Genomic DNA, 22,705 nt, shown 5'->3' with positions numbered 1-22,705 from the left:
AAAACCGGGCTCTTTGCCCCCTTTCCAACAGCCAAAAGGGAAACATGGATCAGTTACATGCTATCAAGAAGAAAGAAAAATACAAGTCACTCGACTAGTTTATGTGAGTGAAAGTCGCTCAGTCCTGTCCGACTCTTTACGACTGTATAGTCCCATGGGATTCTCCAGGCCAGAATACTGGAGTGAGTAATCTTTCCCTTCTCCAGCGTAATCTTTTCAACTCAGGGATGGAACCCAGGTCTCCCGCATTGCGGGCAGATTCTTTTTATCAGCTGAGCCACAAGGGAAGCCCCGACTAGTGCATACTTAGAGGCCAATATTATTTTCACCTTTCCCCTTCCTTTTCAAAGCCGAATATATTTGCAGCTACAGACAACAATCTAGTGGGCAATTATCATTATTTTCCTGCTTAACATAAAAGGGATGTATGTTGGGAGTTCACTGTACCAGATAGCAGGTGCTCCAAATTTTCATTAAAGTCTGTTAATTCTTTTGTTAGGGTTTGTAATTGGCTTTCTTAGCATAATGAAGGAAGACGTAACAGAGGTGGCAATGGGCAGGTAGACATAATTCGATACAAGACTACAGTAATCTCGATGGCAGCTCTTATAATGACATCTGCTTGCATGCTTCTCTGAGACTTGGGCTTGCCCCTTTCCTGACGATCCTGTTTATTCTGGGATTGGGTAAAACGGGTAGAATTCCAAACTCCTGAAATTGCTAGCGTTGGTGGCCCCTGGTGACAGGTAGAGTTCTCAAGTCCTCAGTCCTCAAACATCACCTTTCAGGCCTCATTCGGAACATGACAAAGCCACACGAGTCCTAGGCCCGTCTCCCACGACGATCTCCGTTCACCTGAGTAGGCCAGCGCACTGCCGCCGAACCAGCTTCGACTTTGTCGAAATAATACCACAGACGTCATACTCCCGCAGCTCCCGCCCAACTCAAGAGCCCTCCAGCGGACGCATGCGCAGAACTGGCGAGGGCCCGCAGCCAGCCAGCCAGGGGTTGCAGGCGTGTGTATAGCGGTCCCATTCTCGGAAAGGCCTGTTTCCCTCGTCGCGGTGAGGCAGTTCCTGGCGGCGACCATGTAGTATCACTACCCGAAGAGAGACAAAGGAAGAGATTATCCCGTCTCTGGCGCGCTTCCGTTTCAAACCCAAACTTCCGGTTCGTTAGCCGGTTCCGGACCCCACCTCTCACTTCCGGTCGCCTTGGGTTCCTCTGCGGTCGGTTCCAGCATCCGCTGTTGTCGGTTCCGCTGTGTTCCAGGTGAGGGGACGCTGGGCATCCCTGCCCACTGCCCGCGGAAATACCGTTGGGCTGGAGGACCGCAGCTTTGCTGCCCTCGCTGCGCGACCTTCACTGTGGCCTGGCAGGCCGCCTGGGGCTGCATTAGGGCGTCCCGCCCGCGGCTACCCTGGTCCGTGCGCTGCTCGGGCCTGCGGCCCCGGCCGGCTCATCACAGGGCCGCCACCCTCGCATCCAGCCTCCTCGCCTGGCTGGAGGGCTTCCCGCGCCTCTGTGGGTTTTGCGTCCTCCCGTCTCATTCCTCCCTCTTCTGGGGCTTGTCCATTTCTTCCCCCTCCCTGTTGAACGTATCCCGGCCCTTTTGGGTTTGGGGTCTCTGTCTGCCTTCTGTGCTGTCCCACAGCTGCCTCTTGGAAGCCCACAACGCTCTCCTCTGCACTCGCTCGCATTTGCTGCAGCCGTGCTCTCCAGAGAATGAGTTGACAGTACTTCAGTAGTTAGCCTTTACTAGGCAGGTTAAAAAGTTAATTCCCCTCAATTCCTAAGGTGTTAACTTAGGCTGATGGTCCTTTCAAATTGACCGCCTTTGCTACTTTTTAGTTGTGTGGTCTGGAGCAGCTTGTTTTTCTTCTTTTTCAAATTTCTAGTCTGTATAGTGAAGATAGTAGTTGTCAGTTTAGGATTGTGAAGATTAAATGAGATTATTCAATAAAGTTGTCGAGCATGTTATAATTTTTCTATCTTCACCACAATTTGTATTGCTTATAAGTGCTGTCACAGCAGTTATTGCACAGCTTAACGCTGTTGTCATGGTAAACATTATTTCCTTGACAAGACAAGTCACCACTGTACGTTAGGTGGAAGAATTTATCCAGACAGCCGTTCCTGACCGTAGTTTCACCACCATAAAGGTATGTTCCTTGCTAACTTGTTTGGGTTTGATCGCCATCCCTACCCCCAAAATCGTTTTTCACTTTATAAATCTGAAAAGGTCTGGAATGACACAAAACATTAGAATTGTGTAAGAAAAGGCCAAGTGTGTAAACAGAAAATGACTCGTGTATTTGCATTGCATTGCTCCATTCTTTGTGAATGATCTAAATATTCAAGGAGTAAAGTTTAGTATAACTTTGAAAAACAGTTTTAAGGGCTTTTGCATTAAACCTTTTTATGGTTATTTGTTTTGTTGTGCCTAGTCCTTTAGAGCAGTTGTCAGTTTGGAAATCCACTTGTGGCAGGGGTGATATGTAACATCTGTATACTGCTTTACTTTAAGGCTGAGAAAATTGAAAAGCCTCTCTAACTTTAGCATGCCTCAGAGATGGGGGCTGGAGTCGGGGGCAGTGGGAACAGGGATTGTTAAAACACAAATTGCTAGGTCTCTTCTCTCCAGGCCCAGTTACTTTTCTAACTAGTTACCAAGTGGGGCCAGTACTGTTGAATGGTCTGGGGACCACACTTTTGAGAACACTCATCTAGAGGCACAATGTGGACTCCGGGAGTTGGTGATGGACAGCGAGGCCTGGCGTGCTGCGGCATGGGGTTGCAAAGAGTCGGACATGACTGAGCGACTGAACTGAACCTAGAGTTTAGGTGATCTCACTCCAAATGTTATGCCCTGCCCAATACAATGTGCTGTGTTAGCGCTGTTTGCATTCCTAGCTCTTGTAAGCTTTCATTTTTTATTTCCACTTCTCAAAGAAAAATAATATTTAAATGGTATTTCAATGTGACACGAAAGGCCTATTTGGCTGTTTGTTTTGAGGAGTATAGCATTTGTTAGAGCACGTTCTCACCAAATGAAATACATTGCTCTAAAGTAGCATATCTTCTTTAAAGTTTTAGTAGAGCAGGTTATAAACATAGAATGAATGTAAGTGAATTTATGGTGCTCTTTTCTAATGGGCATGCTGAAGACATCTTGAGTTTCCAAATTACATTGGCATGTTAAGATTCAGAATTTGCCTTCTTTCTTGTTGTTGGTTGTAATAGTTGAAGAGTGCAGTCAAATGTTGTGTTAAATATATTATGACAGCATTTGGAAATACCACTACTTCTAGATGAAAACAATCTAGTTCTCTGACTTGTTGGGGGAACAAACATGAAAACTGGTAGAAAGCTTTATGGTGGGGAAGACCTACCTGCTGTCATTGATGAGTGGCAGCTGCTGTATAATCTTTGTGTACTTTATCTGTGCCTGTGGGTTTTGTATTTACTGATCTTTGGTACCTTAGGTTCAATTCAAGAGAGACACAAGGGGAAGAAACTTGAGATTTAGTCAGAAGACCTGTTCAGTTATCAGCTGTTTGCCCATGAGCCAATTACATAACCTCTCTGAACTCCTAGAGAATTCCATGGACTGTATAGTCCATGGGGTCGCAAAGAGTCGTACATGACTGAGCAACTTTCACTTCACTTCTAAACTCCTGTTTCCTTCACAGTGAAAGAGAGACAGTTCTTACCAAACAACCTTGTTAAATGAGATTGTGTAAAAACTGTTCTGTGTATTCAGTTCAGTTCAATCACTCAGTTGTATCCGACTCTTTGTGACCCCATGAACTGCAGCATGCTAGGCTTCCCTGTCCATCACCAGCTCCCAGAGCTTGCTCAAACTCATATCCATCCAGTAGGTGATGCCATCCAACCATCTCATCCCCTGTGAAAAGGTGAAAGTGAAAATCGCTCAGTTGTGTCCGACTATACAGTCCATGGAATTCTCTAGGCCAGAATACTGGAGTGGGTACCCTTTCCTTTCTCCAGGGATCTTCCCAACCCAGGGACTGAATCCAGGTCTCCCGCATTGCAGGCAGTTTCTTTACCAGTTGAGCCACAAGGGAAGCCCAAGAATACTGGAGTGGGTAGCCTATCCCTTCTGCAGTAGATCTTCCCAACCCAGGAATTGAACTGGGGTCTCCTGCATTGCAGGCGGATTCTATACCAAATGAGCTATTAGGGAAGCCCTGTGTATTAAATCTGAAATAAATAATGGCCATTTACCATTTATTTAATGCTGTGCCTAAAACACTTGAGTTCTAGTTTTTGAAACTATTTAACCAATACTTACTTGTATAGTGCTACCTGTATGCCAGGTAGTATGTGACTTACAAAAATTAACTTACTCCTCATGAACCTTAAGAAGTAGGTAGTATTAGCATCCCTATTTTACTGATGAGGAAACCTAGGCACTAAGAGTCAATTAACTTTCTAAGGTTGAATAGCTAATAAGTGGGATTCCTGAACTCCAAACCCAGGTAATCTGACTCAAGAGTTTGTGCTCTTAACAACTCACTGTCCTACCTTGCAACTGGTAAATGAACATGGATGGTCCATCATGGAGGAACTTGCTTATAGCATAAACCTGATCAGAGAGGGAGAAATATGTAGCTCATTATTGCAGCTTTCCAATTGAACAGGAATAATCTGATAGAATATTAGAGGGTTGTAACTAAGCTAAAAGTTGGGAGGGTGGAGGAATTTTAACTTTGACTCCTAATAACTTTTGGTGTTCTGATAACATTTCTGTAAGTAGAAAATCCTGTTTCTCTACCATTAAGTTTTAAAACAGGACTCAAAGGATGCAGTTATAAAACTTAGAGCTTCTACACATCTTTTTAAAAATTTTTGTTGAATACAGTTGCTTTGCAATGTTGTGTTAGTTTCTGCTGTATGACCATGACATCTTTGATATGTCTGTTTCAACATGTATATGGCTTTCTTTCTAGGTATCTTTTTCAGAACGAAAACTGCATTATCATATGTTTCAAGGATGGCTCTTCCTATCATTGTAAAATGGGGTGGACAGGAATATTCAGTGACCACACTTTCGGAAGATGATACTGTGCTGGATCTCAAACAGTTTCTCAAGACCCTTACAGGAGTGCTACCAGAACGCCAGAAGTTACTTGGGCTCAAAGTTAAAGGTAATATTCTCCCTTCTTCAAATTTATTGCATTGATATATTTATAAATCTTTATATTAGCTATTATCAGTTCACCTTAATAAGTCTTTCCCCCTGGAGGTTTCTTTGATAGGGATATCCCTGGAACTATTTTAGTGATACAAGTAAGAATATTTAAGGATACTTGGAAATAACACCACTATTAAGATTACTTTTGATTTCCTCTGACAGTTGATGTTTGCTTGTTAAACCTTGGACATGGAAGTCCCAGGTAACGAGTGTAATTTGTAATATCTGTCTTCTGGTACAGTCTTTTCATTACAACTTGGGCCTTTTACTCTCTCCAAATTACCTTTTCTCTTTGGAAAGTAATAACGATTTAGAAATTATCAGCAATGTTCATATTCAGTTAAAAGGCACTTTTAAGGTGTTTGTGTTTGTTTTATCATTGAAGAGTGAGTTCTGAGTAGCAGCAGTAAATCTACAGTTATCCCAGACACTCAATTTTCAGGACTTTCTGGAAAACAGTTATCTTCATCTTGAACAACAGAATAAGAATAAAACATGAATTTAGTTAGTTGAATTAAAGATGTTGCTCTAAGATGGAGTTGGGGGGAAAAACCCAACCTTGTGTTAATTGCTCTTCATAGTGTGTTAGAAACTGCTAATTCAGCAGTAATAGTTTATTAATTTAAGGGAAAAGAACCTGCTCTGGGATCTTTTAATGTTAGGGTTTTGTATAATGGGATAGTGAAACCAGCACCTGAACTTTAGTGAGAAAACAGTCATTTGCTTATATTGTAGGCAAACCTGCAGAAAATGATGTTAAGCTTGGAGCTCTCAAACTGAAACCAAATACTAAAATCATGATGATGGGAACTCGTGAGGAGAGCTTGGTAAATGTTTACTTTTGTTACATTTGTCCCATTGAAGATGTGTGCATGCTTAGTCTCTCAGTCATGTCTGACTCTTTGCGACCCTATGACTATAGCCCCCCAGACTCCTCTGTCCATGGGATTTTTCTGGCAAGAATACCGGAGTGGGTTGCCAGTTCCTCCTCCAGGGGATCTTCCCAGCCCAGGGATCAAACCCACTTCTCCTTCATTACAGGTGGATTCTTTACCATTCTTTACCACTGAGCCACCGAGGAACCTCTCCCTTTGAAGATGTTATGATTTATGTCACACTGTTAAATCATAGTTTTAATTGTGGCAAAATTGTCAGTTTAATCGTCAATAGAAAGTGAAAAGTGCACAATGAATGTGGTATTAACTTAGCAGAAAGCAAACACTGGGGAACTTGTCAGTGTACACAGGCAGCTTTTAGTATAGTAGTGCTAATGGTCAAATTTAACGTGGTAAATCTGCCCAGTGAACATACATAAAATGTGAAAGTTTTCCCATAGCGTGTGCTTGCAAGACTCTTAGACTCAATTTGTGCCTCTTAATTTTTTATGCTATGCATCTATTTGTTATGTTAAAGATAATATGGTAAAGCAAAACCATTTTTCGTCTTAATAGGAAGATGTCTTAGGTCCACCTCCTGACAATGATGATGTTGTTAACGACTTTGATATTGAAGATGAAGTAGTTGAAGTAGAAAATAGGTGAGTGCTTTTCATCATCAAAGGGAATTGGTTGTAATACAAGAAAAAGTGAATCTTTCATCTGATTTTATTTTTCGTTAGGGAGGAAAACCTACTGAAAATTTCCCGCAGAGTAAAAGAGTACAAAGTGGAAATTTTGAATCCTCCCAGGGAAGGGAAAAAACTTTTGGTACTAGATGTTGATTATACATTATTTGGTAAGTCAGCTGAAACTGTGTTTCATCGTCTGTTACCAGTAACAGCATTTTCCCCTTTGATTTGTTTTTTTCCTTGCACTATGAATTACTTGAAAGCATTTCTTTTTATTTTAAAAGTAAATCATTTATTGTAAGCAAAAAAGGAAGTCATATGTAATCCCAAGATCCAGATATCTTTTTTTATGTGTTAATTTCCTGGATGTTTATATGTATATCCTTTTCATGTTTACTTAATGATATGTTCAACATTTCAGTCATTTGTATTCATTGTGAGTTAAATATATGTATTTTTTTGGTCTGGTGATTTTCTAGTTTATGAATATGTGATAATTTAATCAAGCCGTTCCCTATTTATTAACATTTTATAAGGATTATTTAAAAATCATTTTTGATAGTTTATTCCTGGTTTTCTATTACGTTCAAGACAGATTCTTGAATTTAAGAATTTGACATTTGATATTTCATGTCAACAAAAAAAGATGTTCATTTCATCCTTTAATATTGCAGAAATAATTAGTTAACTCCTGACATTAAAATGAGCATATTTACCTCTAATCCTAACCTTTAAGTACATGTCATTAGTGTACATTTATTTTAAAATTTGATTAGTAAATTAATTGAATCTGTCATTTTGGTGAAATGTGATTATATTTGGAAGGTGAATGGCTAAAAAGTGAGTATATCTGGCCCTAGTCTGTTTTTCATATCCTAAAATAAGATCTATGTTTTAGAGATTAGATGAGAAGAAAACTTACTGTTTATTATATAAGCCTGAATTCTGGGTATTGGCTCTTTGCTAATTGAACAGAATTGATCAGTTAAAATTGGATTGCAAGAATACTGAATTGTGTGCTTTGAAGATGTCCCTCTGTCAGCTGATAGAAGTTAGTCTGAAGTAGTTAGTATTTTGAGTGTTTCTGTTATATTTCAGAAGTTTAATCAATATTAGATACTTGTCCATGATAATAAACTAATCATCATCTCTAACTGATTTTCTTTTAGACCATAGGTCTTGTGCAGAGACTGGGGTAGAATTAATGCGGCCATATCTTCATGAATTCCTAACATCTGCATATGAGGATTATGACATTGTTATTTGGTGTAAGCTGTATTTCTTCTTTAGATTTTCATGAAAATAAGGTTGTTGCTTATATTACTTTGCTTTATAAAATGTGACTTAAATTTTATTTTGCAAATTTCTGATGAAGCATGTTTGATACTTTCATTCATCACAGTATAAACTTATACGTGTATTTGCCAATACCACTGAAATACTTAAATGTAGGAAGAGGGTAGTATATAGTGTGAAATAAAATGGCCTGTTTTCACAAGACCCCACCTTGATAAGGGTCTTTTCTTTCTGATATTTGCTATAGAATCTTTGATGTTTTAGTATAATGTTGCTTTCTCCTTTCTTCACTATTCTAGTCTTAGAACATTGGAGAAGCATATGTATTAAAACAAATTTACAGTGATGTAGTTCAGAAATAAAGGCAATGTGAATTTACTTAGGGAAAATTAGTAAGTGGGTTAAAGCAGTGTGACTCAAGTTGTGGTCTGCCATTCCAGGAACTTATAGGTCTATGATAAGAGTGAGTTTGCTCCAGAAAAGTAAATTTACTGCATTACTGAGCACACTGTTTAGTTCAGGTGACATTGTATTTTTGTGGCATGATTTTCTGAAAAGGAAAGGGGAGTGGTGTATTGATTTGCATGTCACCTTCCCACAAACATTTTAAGTTTTGGCAATGTCATAAGCAGAAAAGAGCTATCCTAATTGTGAATTAAGTAAACTCCCATCAGCTAAAGATGGTACATTTAACTGTACTAGGTTACTGATTATAGAGGCTACATACTTCTGCAGTCTGTAAATTTCCTTTGTATTTTCTCTTATAATCAGAGTATTTCAATAGTTTAGTATTAATATGAGTACATGTCCATTATAACTACATATATAGTTAAATATATAATTTTCTGATTTTTGAGATACAGAGGAGAAAACTTCCTGAAAAACAGTTTTGTGTTCAGCAGTTCTGACTTCTGAGATGACATTTGAGAAAAACGTTTATCCTCTAAATGTTATTAGAGTAAACTTAGGAATTTTGAGAACGTTTTACAATCATATATTTAAAATAGGTTATTTTTATAAATTTCATAGTAGTACATTGAAAAGGGCATCTCATTTTGTAGCTAAGTAGACTAAGGTTTTAGTTCTGGCTCTGACCTTATTGATACTGGGCAGATCAGTTCATTGCTCAGAGCCTTAGCTTCCTTATCTGAGAAATGAAGATAAGGAAACCTTTATTACAGGGTAGTTATAAGAATAAAATATCAATATAGCAACTAGTAATGTGTCTGACGTGTAATAATTGCTTAATAGTCAGAAATCCTTTTTATTAGCTGAGAATCTTTTTGTTTTTCATCTGGAATTACAGATTCAAAATATATACTGAATTAAAAAATTATTTTTCCCTATCACATGATTTGTTGTCATTGTAGACACATCATTCTCTAAAATTTTAGTTCAGCTGACCAATTTTGCATGTAAGGTGACTTTGGTTCTTTTATGTGTGCTAAAGATTTTTATTCCGAGAACTTAGGTGCCTCATTTGCCCTTAAAAAATAACATGCATGCGTATGTATACACACTTTAAATAATTGAACTCCCTTTTCCCTTTTGAAATGTTTTGCTCTGTAATACCTATGTAGTTTAGTCCAGTAACTTGAGATGAGTAATGCACATGAAGCTGAAGGTTAAATTTTAATGTCAGTGATCTCAAAGTGGTTGGGAACTGGCAGTGAGCAGGTACATGACATAGATGCAGTTTATGAATTTAGTTGTCTCAGACTTGTTAAAAGCTGCTGGACTCAGTGATCACCAAGTTTGCTGGGCCTGGAAAAATTCTAATTTTCATTAGCTTATATTGACATACATACATATTCATCTGCTTATATTGACATACATACATACACACGCCCACACCCACACAACTCCCCCCACCCCCACCTGTGTATTACCTGGCAGGGGGAACATAGAAGAAAATGGAGATCCAGGCACCCTAAATTCAGGTTTAGAACTGATGGAGAATAGTAGCAGGGCTGTTTTTAAAAGGGTGATTAGGTCTTGAGTTATGAATTTCCTAGGTTGAGAGTTCCTTTGAGCATTGGTGACCAGTATCTTTTAGAGAAGAGTTAAAAGTTGTTGTCTTGAAGACACAGTAAAATAAGTTTATTTTTATAAAAAATTAAAAGAAAATTAACCATAAATTTTGCTAGGGATTATTTGTGATGTATTTGAACTTTTAGTATTGCTTAGAAACTAATTTATACAGAAGAAAGATTTTTTTTAAATTAAGTTCAAACTTTTCATATATATTGTGTTATCATTCCTCATGTTTTAGCTGCAACAAATATGAAGTGGATTGAAGCTAAAATGAAAGTAAGTGTTAGAAAACAATCCATTTAAGAACATTTTGAAACTGCATTTGTCTTCTTAGAAAGTCCTGAATTAAATTAATTTCATTGTCATTGGAGGACATTTAGTAGCAAAACAAATGTCAGTATCAGGAGTTAGAGGTGTTTTTCAAGTCTGCTTAGTGGTGATTTGCTTTGATTACCTATGTCTTTTTCAAGATAAAGTACAGCAAAGCTCCTGTTCCTCTTGCCCTCATTTTACGCTAACGCTTTATTTTCCTTCTTTTGTCTGGTGTGTGATGCTTAAAGGAGTGATGCTCTTCTAAAATAGTGAATTAGGAAGTAACCTGTTTCTGGTAGTATATTGAAAAGGGCCCCTCATTTGGAAGCTAAATAGACTGGGGTTCTTTGGACTACCATTTACTGAATCTGCTTAGTGAAACTAAATGCTTGCCAGTTGTTGATCAAGATGTGGTAGCCAGGGGGATAGAAAGATGGTGTAATAGGAAATTATGCTGGACAATTCATAAAGCCTGGGATTGTCCACATTATTATATTTTAACCGTGTGAACATTTATATTTATAGGAGCTGGGAGTGAGTACAAATGCAAATTACAAGATTACGTTCATGTTGGACAGTGCTGCTATGATAACAGTGCATACTCCAAGGAGAGGATTAATAGATGTAAGAAGTCATTTTTCTTTTATTTTAAAGACTTGCTTGTTTTCTGATATACTATTTGCATTTATATTGATGGAATAAACTATACAAAGAGGTTAGAAATCCGAGTGGATAATAGAGTATCAATTGAGTTTTGACAGAGGAAGCTGTATTTCAGGTTAATTTGAATTTTAGTGACAAAATTAAGAAGCTTAAGGAAGGGCTGTCAGGAAAAGTCATGGTTAATCGTCCCATGATGATAGCAGCACAGTGTTGCTAAAGACAGAGTAGATGAGAAAAAATACTGGATATCTTCAAGGAAGATAGTAGAAACAGACAAAAACATACTTGTCTTGGCCGTGTATGAAACTGATAAATAAAAGCAGATGCATCATGATGCATGTCTTTGGGGTGACATATGTGAAGGCCTAAAGAAAATAAGAAGAACCATCAAAAAAGATTTGTGCCCGAAAAGATTAGGGTTCTTCACTTTGTCTACTCATCAAGTAACTAGTTATATTATGAGCTTCTAGTGTCTGCAAAGCCCTGCAATGGGCACTGTTGGGAATAAAGAGATGAGAACACATGGTCCATGCCTTTTGGAAACACACAGACTAATAGGAATTGGGGAGAACTTAGCAAATTAGGAAAATTTAGAAGAGACAGTATTAAAATTGTCCATCATAAGTCATATTATGTGCATGGGGATTTCTCAGTAAAGGAAATTAAATATACATCAGGAGAAAATATAATTTATTATCCACTGAAGTGGTACATTTACAAAATCTAAACAGGGAAAAGAAGTGTGGCAAATGTTAAACATAGGAATGTTTCTAATAATGAAAAAGGAATAAAAGGAAATTCTCAATAAACAAATCCCCACCATAGCAGAGAGTTGATTGTATAAATTTTTGTTCACCCATTTAATGGAATGCAGCTAACTATTTGATGTAGTATTTAGTGCTTTAATTTTTTTTCATGATACATTATTAAAGTGAAAGAAGTATTTTAGCATTATTTGCAAACTGTTAGAAAATAGTTTTTTTAACCTTTGTTTGGTTCAGGGTTTCCCTTAGCTTAACAAAAGATCTGTGAACTCTTTGAGGCTGCCGCTGTTTATCAGAAAGACTGGAGGTAAATATACCAGAATATCTAGTTGTAATCTTTGGTACTAACTGGATTATAGATATTTAAAATTTTTCCTTTGTCCCTTTTGTGTTTTCATAATTTTTTTCCCTATGGTCAGCAATGTTACTTCTCTAATTGAGAACAAAGTAGCACATGTTTTGGGGAACATATGGTGCTTGACCTAATTACAAAATGACAGCTCTATTTAAGAGGATGTAGGATTTCTAACCCTGGCTATCATAAAGCTCTTGCCTTATTTCTTGAGACTTTTATGTTGGCTAAGAAAACCAAAAATCTGGTTTATTGTTTCAGTTCCAATATATTTGTCTTCAAGTATTTGGGGGATTTGTTTCAGTAGTAAACAGATAGTACAAACACATACAGCAAATAAAATTTTAGTGAAATTAAAATATTTCAATAACATTTTTTGTAGTAGCAAGAACACTAAGATAGGAAAAGAGACTTTCTCCATATTAAAATAAATTATAGAAGGGAAAAAAGAAAACATTTTTAAATGACAACTCTCATCACCATTTATTTACTACCATTTAATTTCATATAGTTATTATGAATAGCATGTAATCTCATATCACAAATGAGACTCCTGCATTCAGCAAAAAGTACTTTTTCTTCTAAAAGTTAGTGTATTAAAAAATTTTTTTGAATGTATAAAATATGTTCACATGATTCACAAATAAAATATGTAGTGAAAAGTCTTCCTCCATCCTGAACCTTCAAGCCACTTAACTCTCCTTCCTATAGGCAATCACTGTTACTTCCCATGTGGTCTTACAGAGAATTTATGCAAGTATCAACAGATATGAATATCTGAGGAGTTATCTTTTTGAAGGCTTATTTTAAGAATTCAGAAATACAAGCAAGAATTTACAAATTATGATATTTTTGAAGTTAAGCAGTCAAATGCTCTAGAAATTGTGCACCTGTACTACTGAACTAAAGAGAAAAAGTCAATTTTTGCTTTACAAAATATTTGAATATTATAGTAAAAGAGCCAGATACATTGTTGTTAAGGTTTGCTAGTTTTGAAAATAGACCCCAAGTGAAACCTCAGGTTCTGGGGACATATGATTGCTCAGCAGATATCTAAGCAATTACTAGATTCTTACTTTTTAAATTAAATACTCTTAATCCCAAACCTTCGTGTTAAAATTATTGGAAGTGTTATAATGGGCTTAGTCCCATTAGACATGAACAGACCTTTCAGAAGTTAACACTGGGAGATACATTGTCCCTTAAAGTGTGTTACCTCTCAGTTCTGGTCTGTTCACAGAGCCAGCCATCACTGTCTTGTGGTAAAGGAACACTCTCGTGTAGTTATGCAGGCATTTTGCAGTATTTTTGCTTCTAAGAAAGGATGAACTGTTTATGAAATTTGAGTTAAATCTAAGTTTTTATTCTAAGGTAAAGCCTCTTGGTGTTATATGGGGAAAGTTTTCGGAGTTTTACAGCAAGAAAAACACCATCATGTTTGATGACATAGGAAGAAATTTTCTAATGAACCCACAGAATGGACTAAAGGTAAGACATAATTTACTTGCTATTCTCATATATGCTGGTATATGCAGTAGAACTTTAAAGCACTATTGACTTTCAAAGATTTTTTCAGGTAATGTATTGTGCTGGCAAGAAAAGCTTATATGTTTAGAAAAATTCATATAAAATTGAACATTTTCTCTTTGGCACGGTACCTCCTTAGTTAACCAACTCATCTAGATGTTTTGTTTTCAGTTAGCTCTGAGGAACAACATGAGCTTACTGACATTGACTTTGAGCTTCCAAGTGAAAGTATCAGACATTGTTGGATTAAGGATTAAGGATTGTTGTTGTTGTTAAGTCTTTAAGTCATGTCTTACTCCATGTGACCCCATGGACTGTAACCTCCCAGGCTCCTCTGTCCATGATGATTCTCCAGGAAAGAATACTGGAGTGGGTTGCCATGCCCTCCTCCAGGGGATCTTTCCAACCCAGGGATCAAACCAGGTCTCCCTCATTGCAGGCGGATTCTTTACTGTCTTAGCAGTGTAAAATTGGTAAGAGAGAAATTGAGACTTAAGATTTTTGGTACCTGTGGCTGCGTATGTGTCAGTACAATATGAAAATGGAAAAGATAGCTTTATATTATGGTACTAATGCAAATGAAATCTCCATTTGAAGTGTAAATCCTGACACTAAGATATTTTTAATCTCAGTACTAAACTCTTCCACAAGCTGAATTCTTGATGACTTTAAAAGACAAGAGAAAAACCTGAAGTAGATACATTTTTGAAGCTATCCTTGCAGACTATTGATGTGGCCTTTGGTGTACAAGGAGGATAGTTGAGGGAAATTTTATTAATCTAGGTAGTGAATTGTCAGAATATAAAAACTGTTGACTTGGAAGAAAAGTACTAGGGGTGGATTGGTGGTTATGTTCCCCTTTAAAAATGATTTCTGTTTGAGGCTTTAGGAGAAGTGCTTTTCCCCTGTGTGGTTTACCAGGTATAAGACACAAAAGTACATTCTTCAGTCTTGAGCAAAGATTCAGTTGATCTAAGCTGAATCTTTTATGAAACCAATGGTATCTGTACTGGAAAGGAGGCAAAGTCATGGTATTCAGGGAATGATTAAAATTTTTTTTGGGTTGAGATATAATATTAGTTTCAGGTGTACAGTATAATTTATGATTTGATATTTGTATATATTGTGAAATGATCGCAGTAAGTCTAGTTACATCTGTCACCATACAGTTATTTTTTTCCTTGTGATGAGAGCATTTAAGATCTACTTTCTCTGAGCAGCTTTCAAATATGCAATACGGTATTACTAACTATAGTTATTATGCTCTACCTTATATCCCCATGACTTATTTTATACCTAGAGGTTTGTACCTTTTGACTTTCTTCATTTCTCCCACCTACCCATTTCTGGCAACCACCAGTCTATTCTTTATGTTCTCTGTTGTGTATGAGCTTGGTTTTGTGTGTGTGTGTTTTGTTTTTGTTTTTTTTAGATTCTGCATATAAGTAAGACAGGGAATGACTTTTGAGAAGAGCTTAAATTAAAAAAAATATATATATATATATTACTTTCATTTGTGTTTTTAGAAGAAACATTTTCCCAGCCAACACTTGGGCCCTCCTCATCTCTGGGTCGCAGAAGGCAATGGCACCCAACTCTGGTACTCTTGCCTGGAAAATCCCATGGATGGAGGAGCCTGGTGGGCTGCAGTCCATGGGGTCGCTAAGAGTCGGACACGACTGAGCGACTTCACTTTTATGCATTGGAGAAGGAAATGGCAACCCACTCCAGTGTTCTTGCCTGGAGAATCCCAGGGACAGTGGAGCCTGGTGGGCTGCCGTCTATGGGGTCGCACAGAGTCGGACACGACTGAAGTGACTTAGCAGCAGCAGCATCTCTGATATAGCAAGATGATGATACAAACGTCTAGCACTTTAGAGCAAGATTTTTTTTTTTTTTTAACCAGAGTACTCAGTAGAATCACTGAAGGAGTTCCTAAAAATATGTTAGTTTCCACCTCCAAAAATTCTAATTCAGGAGAGGTATTTTTAAGCATTCTACAGGTAATCTCTCTCATGTCTCCTTTTGAAAACCCCTTTTAAGAAGGTAGTAATTAATGTTCTGCCCACATTGACATAGAAGTGGTTTTGAAATTGAGAAATACTCTTAAACTCTGTGTTTGTTACCACTGTTTCATAATACTTCGGGTAGAAATCTCAATGATTTCACAGAGATCTTAAAGACTGCTTATTTTTGAAGTAGTTAACTTTTCATAATAAAAGTTTGTTAATCTTAAGGTTTGAAATATAACATAGGAGGCTTTGTCAATTCTAAATCTAGTACTGAAATTAAGGAACTTGAGTTTTGGTCATGCACAAACAGTAGTTACTCTGAACTTCACTCTTATTATCTATATAAGGAAGTGGAAATATAAGAGAATGCAGATCATCTAAATATTCTTAAGTTCCTGAAAATGTTTTTTTGGTTATGCAGCAATAGGGGTAATATATGTTGATCACTTAGATTATTCTGCAGCAATAGGGGTAATATATGTTGATCACTTTGATTATTCTTGAGAATGGAACAGTGATTATACTGAAACAGTTGAAGTCAATTAGGTCCATTTTTTCCACTTAACTGGTTTAACTTTTAGATCTAGAATCTTTGGGTTATTTTAGTTTTGTTAATGGGGCTTAAGACCAATTGTTTAGAAAGTGAAAGTAGCTTAGCAGGGCCTTGGGTTGAAAATCTTATTTACTAGGCACTGACTCTGTACTTTCTCTTTCAGTCTAAATCTTTTCATGCTTTTACACTGGAAATCACTTTGGTACATTGTATATTAATAGTTTAGAAGTTAATATGTTGCTTTTACAATCTTTAGTTACATGAGGGAATACTTCAAAATATTACAGTATTGCCCAGGATTGTGCAAAAACTCATGTCACCACATTCTGACATCATGCGTGTTTATACCTAGCTGCAGAGCTTACGCAGGCCCCTGCAGGGAGTCTCCTTGATCTCCTGCAGTCACGGCTGCTGCTGTGAGGTAGCATTCCCTGTTTGGAAGCAGGTTCTCCTACAAGAGCTTGCATCTGTGCAGACTCTGACAGCGCTTACTGGTGCCAGTCAGCCACCCGCTGACTCACAGCTGTGAGGTCCTTGGCCCTAAGCTGTTTTGATGCAAGTCAAACCTGGGATGTATGGGAATGTTTTCTTCTGTGGTTTCAAGCTGTTGTGTTTTTCCAGTGACACAGAAGTACATAAAAATTCTTGAGAAACCTCTACTCGTGACTGACACGGTAACGACTCCCGTGGGCTCACTGTTCTCAATATGTAACAATGATCAAATGTCATGTTTTTAAATGTCCCTGTGTAAAATTGACCAGTTTGCCTTTTCTGTCAGTCACATTAAGGATATATTAATACTTGACTAAAATGATTTATTCAGTTCTTACAGGAGTATTTTTTTTAAATATTTTTTTATAGTGAAAAAGTTCAAACATACAATAGAACTGCTTGGAATTGTATAAATTAGCCCCCATGTATGCATCACCCTGTTTAAACAACTTGTTAATTCATGAATGTTTGCTCTATACCTTAACTGTTTTCCTCTCTTTGATATTTTACAGCAAATCCTAGACATTATTTCATCTAAAATGAGTTAAAGGTTTATGAAATGCTATCTTGAGTGGTATATAGATGAGCAGGTTCTTTAAAAAAGTAGAACTCTTTATTGGAACTGTAACATAAAAGTACATAAAATGTATAGTTTAACATTGTTTTACAGAGAACTTGTATAATTACCATTCAAGTCAAGATATAAAATTCCTTACTAATTATAGTCTTCAACCCTGTCCATCATCCTGACTTTCATGCTTTTGAAATGAACTTTTTATCATAATAAAATATATTGAACTTAAAAATTCAGAAACTATGACCACTCTTTATGGGAAAACTCATATAATTAAAAGTATTTTAATGGAAACTTTAATAATAAAGAAAAATACTTATGATACAATGTGAGTGGAAACAGGTTATACCAATGCATAATATCTTAGTTATATAAAAATTTCATAGAAAAATACTGATGTGAAAATAATCAGACATTTATTTTGCATCATTAGTTTGTTCTTCCATACTAATATATGATAGCGATGTTTTATTCTCTAGTATTATAATACAAAGTTGATTTTTAAAATTTATTTAAATGTTTTCTCTTTTCTTTCTTTTTTCTAAAATAACAAAACAACTCTGTGGAGGACTTCTGGGGTTAAATGCATATGTAATATTGCATTTTATTGTCTGAGAATTTTTTATATCAATTTTTGATCTTTGAAATCATTTGTAATAATAAATTTATGGTTTAAAAATGTTTATCTCACTCTACTATAAATCAAGCTTGTGTACCTTTTTAATGAATGAAGTGACGTGAATGAGATTATTTAATTAGTAAGAAGCAACTAGATAGAAGGGGGAAAGTCTTAGGTAGTTCTGCAAAGTAGAGAAGCCATGTAGGGTTGAAGAGCTGTAAGATAGCTGGTGTTGTCAAGTTCATACTCAAAGGCTAATAGAAGGCAAATTAGGTGGAAGGGGTCTTCTATTATAAACACACCATGACTGTCAGTGAGATAATATAAAAGTAATTCTTAGTATTGACATCCTTGGTGATATTAATTTCATTGACTGTAACTTAAATGTACAAGTTTGGACTATTTTTCTTACTGCAATGTGAATTGTTGGATAATGTCTGTTTTCTAATAGATAAGACCTTTTATGAAAGCACACCTAAATCGAGATAAAGACAAAGAACTTTTAAAATTAACCCAGTACCTCAAGGAAATAGCAAAACTAGATGATTTTTTGGACCTGAATCACAAATATTGGGAAAGGTAAGTGTCATTTGCTTATTCATTTATTTCATCTGTACGTTAATGTATGAAAAAATTGTCTGGTAACTCTGGTATACACATAACTCTTATTTTTTATTTAAAATGGGTAAATTCTAAAGCTGTTTTGTAATCTAGTAACATCTCCCCTGGAGGTGTTTTTCCCTTTCGTCTTAACCTCTAACTTGTTCATAAACCCACATCTCTTAAGACCTTCAATACTTCTTTAGTAGAGAAGATCTGAGAGGCTAGTACATGTTTTTAATGATACCTGTTAATTATTTTGTAACATTAAGTGGGTCACTCTTTTATGAATCATATGAGAATGTGGTCCCTGTTCTCATACTGTAAAATAATGTCAGGATAAAATAAAATATGTTAAAATGTTTTTTGTTAAAAATTACAAGTAACCTCTGTATGTAGCAGAAAAATTAGAAAATTAATTCCTTTAGGCACACAGTTGTGATTATGAAAGATACCAGCTTGGTGTCTTGTCTTCTAGTCTTTTTTTCTGAGCACAAATTTAAATACAAATCTACACATAGATTGCATGTAAACATCAAGATTTTGCAGGAAAAACCTCTGGAGGTGCAGGAAAAAACCTCTGGAGGAGTGGACAGGATTATGTACTGCAAGTATTCTTTTCGAAGTAGATCTTTAAAGATTGGATTTCACTAATACAGCAACAAAAGAAACTTCATGTGATACAACACTCTGGCTGAATTACACTTTTGGCCTTTCAGATCACTGGTACACTTTTGTACTTAGATATTCTTACATACTTACATAAACTTGTAATATGCTTCTTACTAGAATCTCATAATATTAGGACTGTCATTTTTATATCCAGTTCCTGTAAATGGTGTAATAAATAAGTCATAGGAACAATAGATGCCAGTGTGAGCAAGTTTTACCATCAAGACTTATCTGGATCTCCTGATTTTAAGAACTCTTTCTCCACCCCCATAGCTCTGAGTATAGTAATTCATAAATGGGAGAAATAGAGATGTAAAAATTTTAGTTTGTTTGCAAATTCCTATAAAATAATATGAAAAAAAATTTGTCTGTTTAGTGAATTAACATCTTTACACTCTTGATCAGAGTTCTTTAGCAGCTTTGGCTCACTACCTTTATGCAGGAAGATCATTAAATGGACTTTGAGTTTTGGGGGAAATGTATAATATTAGCTAATACTTTGGTTTCACACTTGGAAGTAAGACAGTATGTAGTGACAGTGTGCAGCCTCCAGAGTCTTGTTTTCAATCTGAACTCCACCACTTTCTTGCTGTGTGAACTTGGACAAATTGCTTAACCTCTTGTGACTGTAAAATAGAAATAAATTCTCATTGAAAACTCCTCATAGAATATTGTGAAGACTAAATGAATTAGTGCATGTATTTAGAACAGTACTTGGCACATAATCAATGCATGTTAGGGATTATTAACCGTTATTACTTATCTTGAAAAGGTTTGTTATTAAAATAATCAGCTTTCTTTGGGGACGAGTGTTAGCTTGTTAACCTGAATTCAGTATAATACAGCTTAGACATCTTTATTTTGACTTCTTGCAGGTATCTCTCAAAGAAGCAAGGACAGTAGTTACAAGCTGTGCTGGCAGTTACTGAAGATACTTGACATCCAGGAGCAGCTTCTCGCTTTTGTGCTAGAGATCATCGATAGTGCTGGACACTGCAGCACATACCGACTGCTTATCCTTGGTCTTCCAGTTTTTTTGTAAATTTAATTTTATATTTTTTGAAGATCATAGCAATATGCCAAAAAAGAAGAAAAAAGCCCCCCCCCCATATGAATATACTATAACTCTTAAAAAATATTTTCTCCAGCATAGAGTAGTGAGTCCCCCCCACCTCACCCCACCCACCCCCCACACACAAAGTGGCAGAAATGTATACTTAACAATGTCATTTTGTGACTTTGGAAATAAGTATGTGTTGTGTTTTTGTCTCAGTGTGTTGTCTAAGCCCAAACCCATCTTGAAACTACTGTTTTTCTCTTTAAAACCAAAAAAAGAAATGGTTTTTAGTAAGGAACCTAATTTGGTTTGCTTAAAATCATCAAGATTATTTTTTATTCCTTTGTCATAAACACAGTTTCTCTTCTTAGTCCACTACTTACATTTCTGAATTCTGACCTGTCTCAGTTTGGTCTGTATGTGTGTCAGTGTTCTTTGAGTAAAACTGGAAAACGTCTGCTGTGATACAGATATGTCATAATATGACAAATAGTAAACATAAGACTGAGGAATGAAAGTACAGAACTAGAGTGTGTTTCTTTGTGGTGGCCAAGTAGAAGCACTCCTGCCTCAAACCATTGTCTTAAAAGCAGTTAAAAGCAGCATATTTTCAAATGGGATGTATCACTGGTTCAGCCCTGAAAAGCATGAACAAAAAGTTTTTGTTCTGTTCCAGCTCTGTCTTGTAGAAGTACAGACACTGTGTTTCAGTGAAAATACCTAGCCATTAAGATGAAAAAAAATTTATTTGCAATGCTTGTGCCTGCAGATGTAATGTGACCACTGTTTTGTGTTGACAGTATTGCTTTATACAGTTCTTCTACTTGAAAGGAATCTGATTCTTTCAAATAAACATGGTATATATTGTTCTTATGGGGGACTATTTCAGTGGTGTAAATAATAAATCTCTTTTCTTAAGACATTGGTTATCTGCTCTGTATTATCCCAGATACTTTGCCTCTTTGTTGAATCATGAAACACACACTAGGTTCAGGTAGGCACTTATTGAAAAAAATTAAATGTGTATAGTTTTAAAAGTGTTTATATCACTATTCATGCATTTGGAGTTGATTTTAGCAACTAATTAGATATGTGAGCTTACTTATTTCTAATACGCACCTTGTTTTGTGTGGTTATTATAAAGGTGTAGAGTGTAGAAGCGTTTGAGAACCCTTAATTAAAATGATTCAGTGAGAGCATTTTAACTATGAGGCTAAATTTAAATATTTAAAGATAGAGCCTTTTAGAATATTTCCTTGGCACATTTCCCCACTGTAAAAAGCAGCTTCTTATTCTAAGTTAGGCGTAGAAAGGGCTTGATTTTTTTAAGAAAGTTGAAAACTTCTTATAGGTTGATAAAGAGCAAACATTTTCTAAATCACTGTAAACTAAAATATAAAACTTAGCAATCTTCAGGAAGCAAAGCATAATAGGATTCAAGAAAATTTTTTTTCTGCCGTTAGGTGGTGCCCTAAACCAAAGTTTATTAGTGGATATGCTAAATTAAGCAGTCCCGAGTGAACCTTGTCATTGTCAGCTTATTGGAATCACATGTGCTTGTGTGGTTACTGCATTCATAGTGTGAGAATTTTAGTTTGTCCTCAGCATCTCATGACTTATTGAACAGATGTATCTATATATATCTGTGTATGTGGTGTACACAACAGAACCAAGAGATGACTTAATTCACATGCATACTCTAGTGAAATAGCAAATTAGTTTTATATATGCAAGTGTTCCAAACTTTCAGACATTAGTGCCTAACAAAGTATATTTAATCTAAAAACTGCAGAACATCATTAAATCTTTGGTTTATAGGGCTGTTTGAGACCTGGTAGCCCCTCAGGTCCTTTATGAAAATCAAGTTATTGGGTTAATGATATCTGTAGAAGTTACTCAGTTGTATAAAGACAATAGATAAGCAAGTCATAATAGTGAGGAACCGCAGCTTGTTTTTCATTCATAGAAAGGAAGATGGTTGTCTTGTGGGGAGGAGGTGAAGCTGTACAGGAATAGGGACTGGGAAAGAAGAATATGCAAAACAACATGGGAAAAGGCAGATCATTTAGGGTGTGGCTTGGTTTTTAAGTGACAATTGCCAAGAATAGTAGGAAAACCTAAAAAGTAAATGAACTGGTTGAGGATTTTTCTCATCCCAAATAATCAACAGAACTCTCTCAGAGGGACAGATTGTTAATTTCCCCTAAAGTATTGGTACATCAAAATTTATTAATGTTTTTAGCTGGAGTAGCAGCCCAAGTGGTGTCCCTAGAGATTAAATGCTTCAGTTCAGTTCAGCTGCTCAGTCGTGTCCAACTCTTTGCCACCCCATGAACCGCAGTACGCCAGGCCTCCCTGTCCATCACCAACTCCTGGAGTTTACCCAAACTCAT

At 36.4% G+C, this 22,705-nt stretch overlaps 1 protein-coding gene across 3 annotated transcripts; it reads left to right on the top strand.

Annotated features, from left to right (window-relative positions):
• The first annotated feature begins 1,141 nt into the window (after positions 1-1,141).
• Positions 1,142-21,232, top strand: UBLCP1 (ubiquitin like domain containing CTD phosphatase 1). Of its 3 annotated transcripts, none has more exons than XM_043464830.1 (12): positions 1,159-1,272; positions 2,087-2,162; positions 4,974-5,171; positions 5,954-6,045; positions 6,670-6,755; positions 6,837-6,952; positions 7,955-8,053; positions 10,354-10,391; positions 10,953-11,051; positions 13,578-13,694; positions 18,435-18,562; positions 20,131-21,232. In XM_043464830.1, exons 3-12 carry the CDS (start codon positions 5,018-5,020, stop codon positions 20,156-20,158), a joined length of 957 nt encoding a protein of 318 aa, XP_043320765.1. In that variant the 5' UTR covers positions 1,159-1,272; positions 2,087-2,162; positions 4,974-5,017; the 3' UTR covers positions 20,159-21,232. The 3 variants fall into 3 exon arrangements, with proteins under 3 accessions (XP_043320764.1, XP_043320765.1, XP_043320766.1); XM_043464831.1 differs by having other exon boundaries at positions 1,218-1,272; positions 2,147-2,162; XM_043464829.1 differs by lacking the exon at positions 2,087-2,162 and having other exon boundaries at positions 1,142-1,272.
• The last annotated feature ends 1,473 nt before the right edge of the window (positions 21,233-22,705 follow it).

The sequence above is a fragment of the Cervus canadensis genome, chromosome 4 (assembly GCF_019320065.1).
Source record: "Cervus canadensis isolate Bull #8, Minnesota chromosome 4, ASM1932006v1, whole genome shotgun sequence".
Classification (NCBI taxonomy): Eukaryota; Metazoa; Chordata; class Mammalia; order Artiodactyla; family Cervidae; genus Cervus; species Cervus canadensis.
Note: the sequence above shows the minus strand (reverse complement) of the source record. Positions and strands in the feature narration are given on the sequence as shown.